Here is a 6,888-nt window from a genome sequence, read left to right on the forward strand (position 1 = left end):
GGAAAGTTTGTCCAGAGTTCCTGAGACCTGTTGTTTTCATGTCTTCCCCCCTCCCCCCCCCCCCCCCAATTTTCCCCCTTACTCTTCCCCGCCCGCCACTTCCCACCCTATCTGCCTGGAGAGAGCCTGTTCATCCTTCAAGTTCCAGTGCAAATACTGTTTCTTCTGGGACAACTTCACAACCACCCTGGAGAGGATTCACTGCCTTCTCTGCTCTAGGGGTCCCTTGTCATCACCTCTGGTATTGGACTTGCCACAGTCTCTTTGGATCCTTGGCTTAAGGAGCTCTCCTTCCTCTGGATTTGGGCAAGCTCCAGGGAAGAACTGAGGCATTGTACCCTTGTGCCCCCCTTGCTGCCTTCTGGAGGCTGGCCAGTTGTAGGGACTGATTAAATGGCTACATGGAGGGAGCTACTTCGGGGGTCACAGCAGCAGCAAGCCCCCCACCCAGGTAGGGAGGGCACTGGGGGAGCAGGCAGGGGCCTTAGCCCTTCTTTGCCAAGCTTGCCCTCTAGGGTCTTTCCGGAGCCCAGGATGGCATCACCAGGGCTGAGTGGTGGGCCTGCCCATGCTCCTAGACCCCCCATTGCCGCAGGCTGGCCCACTGACCTGGCACATTCCTGAGTCCTGGCCAAGCCTAGCAAACTCCTTGGTCTGAACCAGCTGGAAAAGGGGAGAGGGAAGGAAGAACCTGCTTCCTCTAGAGCAGCCAGAGGGCTGGGACTGACCTCGGGTGTTTAACACTCTACTCTGGTGGCTCATGGTCTGTCTGGGGCCTCGTGGGCAGTAAGGAGTCAAGACCAGGATGGCCAGTCCCAGGGTCCCAGGCTTCCCTCCAGGCCTCAGCCGCAGCTGAAATATCAAGGGAAACATTCCCCTCGGGGACAGAGATGGGGCTCAGACCTCTGCCCACTGCTATGAGGTAGTAACTGTGCAGGACTTGTCTGTCCAGGGCGGGGCTGGCAGGGGTGAGAAGAGGCAGGGAAGGGGAAGGAAGGGCTGGGCCCCAGCATGAATTTGTTTCATCTTTCCCCAGGGCTGGGCGCTATGGCCCTCCCAGCCTCATTAGAGGGAAATGACTGGGTTATTAGGCACAGGTGGTTTCACGGCTGGCTCAGGGGCCAGAAGCTCTCTGGTCCTACCCGGGACCCCGGCAATGCCACTGCCAGCAACGCCCAGCTCCTTGCCTGGCTGGTGAAGTTCAGTGGGGCCATGCCGCCCACCTGTCACTTCCTGGAGGGGATTCCTCTTTGGCCCCACATCCTTACGCTTACTAGCCCAATCGTTCCACTAGTCGTCGGCATGCATAGGCGTGGCATGGATAAGATTCCCATTTTACAGAGGAAGAAAATGAGTCTCAGGAAGAGCAAAGTCTCGAGAATAATACGCTAAGAAGGGAGCTGGCTGTTCGACCTTTTGATTCTAGTTTGTGCTCTGGTTAAGTGCCTTAGAAACTGCCCCCTCCCACGTCACTCCCTCGAGAGGCACTCAGACCGCCTCGGTGTCACCAACAAGCAGCTCACAGCCGCGCAGGCAGGCAGTGCCTCCTTTCTCTCCTGAGAGCCCAGCAGGATGCAGCTTCTAGGCACACAGGCTCGGCTTCTAGGTGCTTCCTTGGATGGGGCTGTGGGAAGCTGGTGCTTCCATCCTGGCTGGATCGCAGAGGAAAGCAGGCCAGCCCTTCCCCTCTCTGATCCTCAGCTACCCCAGCCCTGGGTCTAGAGTTTCGCCAGGAGAATGCCACTTGGGGGGGGCCCAGCAGGTCACCTCTGTTCCCCTTGGACGGAAAGCTTCCCCTTCCCTCCCCTTTCATTTTCGTGTTGGTTTTTGGGTAACTGTAGCATCTTTGCCAAGAATTAGAGATGGAAAGATTCCCTGAGTTCCACCTCAGACTCGGATATGATCTCTTCCCCTCCCTGTCCTCAGATGTCCTTGAGAGATGGGATTGATTCTCTTTGTCCCAAGACAGTGCAGGTGCTCTGGGCGTTCGGAGGAGGAGGAGAGAGGGCAGGGTCTAAAAAGAGGCCAAGTGGATCTCCACAAACACCTTAGATTGTTTTGAGGCAACTGTCCCTTGTTTTCTGTAGGAAGAAAGGGAGTCCATTTCCCCACGGAGGCGGCAGAGGGCCATCAAAACAGCCCCTTGCCCTTGGAAAAACAGTGCCAACCTCCAGCCAACAGACCAAGAGACCTTGGACAAAAGAGCACAAAGGATTTAGGAGGAGGATCAGGGAGGGGAAGCCTGGCCTCTGTGTCCCGGCATCCTCGGTGCTGGTGCAGGGGCTGCTGGCAGGGAAGGGAGAGGAGGGCAGACGGGCACGGAGACTTGCAAGGGCTGGCATGTGGGGGTGATTCACTGTCCCCTCTTTTTTTTTTTTTTTTTAACCGGGAAGGTGTTACAAAACTCTCAGGCTGCTCGAAGGGCCCTTTCTGGAGAGACCTGCCCTCCCGCAGGACTCGGAGCAGGGGACCCCCACACTCACCATGCCGGTTCTGCGATCTTCCATATTTCTCTACAGGCCGGAGCTGAGGTTGGGAGGAGGACCTCCTTGGATCGGGCCCTGGCTGGTCCGCGGGTCAGAGCCGCCCTGGGCAGCGCTGGCCAGAAGAGGCCTAAGTGCAGGGCAGGCGTTGGTCCCGCGTGTCAGGCATCCCTCTCCCCTCAGCACCCCGCTGCCTCCACCGCTGCATTCCAGGAGTGATTTGGGGACTGCTGGCCAGTTGATTAAAACAACCCTACAGGTGAAGTTGCCAAACTGGAATGATTAAGTGTCTTGTAACCTCACACCCATTGTAGGGGCTGGGACACACCTGGAGTCATTCGTGGCCTTTGGCCCCAGAGCAGGTGACACGCCTAAGATGTTGCAAAAAGCCTTCCCGCCTGAATGACATCGCCCCCCCCCCCCCCCCCCAGCCGGGTGCTGGCTGACGGAGATGTTCGGAGGCGTGCACGCTCCCTCGCTCGCGCTCTCTCTCTCCAGGTTGCGTGACTTCTCCATGTGTGGGTGCTTTTGACTGGGGTTGCGGGGAGGTGGAGGAGAGTGGGGCGCTCAGCGGAACTGGCTCATTGCCATGTGTGGAGCAACAGGATCGGAAAGCCCATGGGGCGGTTTCTACCCCGTCCCTTGTCCGCCCCCCTCACCCCCGGCGCCGACCTGGCCCGCACGGGACTCATGCCCAACGTCCCTGCCAGCATCCCTCCCAAGGGTTTCTCGCCCCACCTTACTGGTTATTACCTATTTGAATATCTTGGCCTGAGTTGGCCCCTGGCCAGGGGATATACAAGGTGAAACCTTGACCCACAGAGCCAGGGAGCTGGAAGGAACCTGGGTGACTGTCTTCTCCCATCTCTCCATTTTGTGGGCGAGGAAACGAAATTCCAGAGAGGCGAAGCCACACAGCTCAGATCCCACGGTAAATTAGCGCCAGATTCCGAACCAATCCAGACGCTCAATGCCTCCTGGAGACCAGTCCAGGGTGGACATGTGCCTCGTCCCTTCCAGCGATGGCACGCTTGCCGTCCACGTGCAACCGTGTGAGGGACGTTCTGTGTCGCCAGTCGAGGACATCCGAGCTCGTGCCCATGAAGTGACCGGCCCCCAAATCACACCGAGGTTTTGGCAGAGTTGGGACTTGAATCTGGTTCCCCATGTGGACGGGCTGATGGTAGTACAAGTGTCTGAGGCCCTAAGTCCACGGTCTGGGGGAATATGGCGCCTGGATGACTGTAGTGACGTCTGAGCGGGAGGATAGTTTTAACTGATTGATGGCTCCACCACCGCTGCTCAGTGTGGTGTGGCCTTGGACTTGTCTCTGAGCGGCAGAGACCCAAGGCTGGTCTGGAGGGTCTCTTGGGCCAGTATGGCACCAGCCCTTTTCCCATCTAGGGCAATGAGCCAGCCATTCATTCATTCATTCATTACAAGTGTTTTATGCTTTATTTATTTTAAAGGGGTTTTTTAATATTTATTTTTGAGAGAATGAGAGAGAGAGAGAGAGAGAGAGAGCGAGTGGGGGAGGCGCAGAAAGAGATTGGGAGACACAGAATCCGAAGCAGGCTCCAGACTCTGAGCTGTCAGCACAGAGCCCGATGTGGGGCTCAAACCCACGAACCGCGAGATTGTGACCTGAGCTGAAGTTGGACGCTTAACCGACTGAGCCACCCAGGTGCCCCGCTTTATTTATTTATTTTTTTTAAAATTTAACAAGTCAGTTAACATATAGTGTATAATAATTTCAGGAATAGAATTTAGCGATTGATCACTTACACGTAACACCCAGTACTCGTCCCAACAAGTGTTCCCCTTAATGTCCCATCACCCCTTTAGTCCTTCCCCCCCCATCCCACACCCCGCCAGCAACCCTCAGTTTGTTCTCTGTATTTAAGTTTCTTATGTTTTGTCCCCCTCCCTGTTTTTATATTATTTTGGCTTCCCTTCCCTTACGTTCATCTGTTTTGTATCTTAAATTCCACACGTGAGTGAAATCACATGATATTGTCTTTGACTGATGGATTTTACTGAGCATAATAGCCTCTAGTTCCATCCATGTTGTTGCAAATGGCAAGATTTCATTCTTCTTGATCGCCAAGTAATATTCCATTGTATACGTGTACCACATCTTTTTATTCATTCATCCGTCGATGGACATTTGGGTTCTTTCCATACTTTGGCTGTTGTCACTAGTGCTGCTTTAAACATTGGGGTGCATGTTAGGGCAGCGGGCTTTAGAATTGGAAGTTTGGAGTGAAGTGGCTATGACCTTAGAACAGGTGGCTTCAAGGGACAGGCTGCAAAGACCTAGGCAGGTGCCTCCCTTTTCAAAAGAACTTCCACAGTCAGACAATGAGGGGCCGATGGGCCGTCCTGCACAGGCTTTCCCTGGGCTGGAATCCTCTCTATGCCAGTCTAAACATCTGGCCCCAGGTTTTGAATCGCCTTGCCGGGCACTCAGGTGATGAACAGGAAAGAGCGCTGCACAAGAGCGCTGCTGGGTGTGACGTGTTGGAGGGAGGATTACTCAACCCTGCTGGCTCAGCTCTGGGCCCAGCTTCCAGGTGGGTCTGGGAGCCCGAGGAGAGACAGGGATGTTGTGATACCTGGGGAAGAGGCTTGCAGAATCTACAGGGGGAGGCACAGAGGCTGGAGTGAGCAGGGAGCCCACACCTCCCAGGGCCCAGGCAGGGGGCTACCACTGGACACCCCCCATTCGTCCAGGGGCAGCCTTAGCTTCCCACTCGACCTCTTCTTCCTCCCTCTTCCTTCCTTCCTTCCTTCCCTCCCCTCCTTCCTCCCTCCCTCCCTCCCTGCCTTCCTGCCTTCCTGCCTTCCTTCCCTCTTTCCCTCTTTCTCTCCTGCCTTCCTTCCCTTTTCCTTCATTTTCCCCCAGGACATTTTTACTTGGATATGCAATTTTTAGGACAATGTATTAATTTGCCAGTTGTTCTGATGGCACATTCGACCTTCGTATCGGCAACCATCCACTCATCCATCCAACACTTATTTTCTGTGGTGGTAAAGAGCACTGTGGTTCGATCTGTAGTTGGAAAAAATACATAGCTTGTACCTTGCGAAGCTCAGTCTGCCCACGCCCTGCACGCCTGCTATGCAAGCAGGAGCTTCTGAGGGCAGCAGGCCTTCCAGATCCTTCCTGCTCCAGGTGTGTCTGTGGAGCCACCAGCATCCGTGCATCACCTGGGAGATTGTTAGAGAGGCAGAACCCCCACCCCTCCTCCCCCTTGCCCCGACAGACCTACGGACTCAGGATCTGTATGACAAGATCCCTGGGAGATTCGTATGTACCTTGAAGTTTCAGAAATGCTGTTCCCGATCTCTTCCCACGCTTGGGAGTGGGTAGAGGCTGTTATTTCTGGAGTGAGCTGAATTTAGAGACTGGAGCTTGCCATCGATGAACCTCTGGGGTTCCTTCCAGCCAGCAGAGCCTATGGTTCTTTCCTCTGAGCCCAAGTAATTTGAGCTCGGTTTCAGCGACAGACCCTTCTGTTGGGACCTCTCCCGGGAAGTTCTGTGGACAAGGACGCAGACGGTGGGATGTGCCAGCAACGGCCCATAGCATCCGAGCCAAGTGGCTCTGAAATGAGGCGGATGGGGGAGGCAGTGTGTGTCTGTGGGGACAGAAGGGACGCCTTGGCTCACCATGAGGTGTGCAAGTGTGGCTCTCCGTGGATTCGCTCACTTTTGGGAGAGGATTTTCACTGCTAACCAACCCTTCTCCCAGACATGGTTTAGGCCCCAACGCTGTGGAACGAAGCCTCACATGTCTGCACCAAAGAGGAACCGGGGACATCGAGAATCCCTAACTGTGGCTGATCTGTTCGGGTGGGAGCTGACCTTGTCTTGTGGTCCTTGCTGGGATCAATCCCCCTCAGGCTGAGGGTAGGGAGTGGGGGCAGACAGGAGTATCTGACAGAACAACAGGGCATGTTTGGTTCAATAAAGCCGCGGAAGTAAAACATCGGTAATATGTAACGTGTTCCTGTGTGCCAGGCTTTTATGCCTGTGTAAAGAAATTTCATTACCTTATTCAGACCTCAGGGCCACCCTAGGATGTGGGTGCTTGCGTTACCTCCGTTTTATAAAGAGGGAGGGGTGCCTGGGTGGCTCAGTCAGAAGTGTCCAACTTCGGCCCAGGTCATGATCTCACAGTTCACAGGTTCAAGCCCCGCATCAGGCCCTGTGCTGACAGCTCAGAGCCTGGACCTGCTTCAGGTTCTGTGTCTTCCTCGCTCTCTGCCCTTCCTGCGCTTGTGCTCTGTTTTGCTCTCAAACATTAAAAAAATCTTTACAAAGGGGGAAACTGAGGCCCAGAGAGGGCTGTGCCCCAGGCTTGTGTCACCTAGGACACCTGGGCCTTTTCCACTTTTTCATG

At 55.0% G+C, this 6,888-nt stretch overlaps 1 protein-coding gene across 3 annotated transcripts in view; it reads right to left on the reverse strand.

Annotated features, from left to right (window-relative positions):
* TMPRSS4 (transmembrane serine protease 4) overlaps positions 1-2,586 on the reverse strand; it is a 42,208-nt gene extending 39,622 nt beyond the window's left edge. For all 3 annotated transcript variants that reach the window (XM_078432799.2, XM_060604866.3, XM_060604867.3), the window contains exon 1: positions 2,484-2,586. In XM_078432799.2, coding sequence (XP_078288925.1) covers positions 2,484-2,507 — 24 coding nt within the window. In that variant the 5' untranslated portion in view covers positions 2,508-2,586. The remainder of the gene's footprint in view (positions 1-2,483) is intronic.
* Between the last annotated feature and the right edge of the window lie 4,302 nt (positions 2,587-6,888).

Source organism: Panthera onca, chromosome D1, assembly GCF_046562875.1.
Source record: "Panthera onca isolate mPanOnc1 chromosome D1, mPanOnc1 haplotype 2, whole genome shotgun sequence".
NCBI classification, from domain to species: domain Eukaryota; kingdom Metazoa; phylum Chordata; class Mammalia; order Carnivora; family Felidae; genus Panthera; species Panthera onca.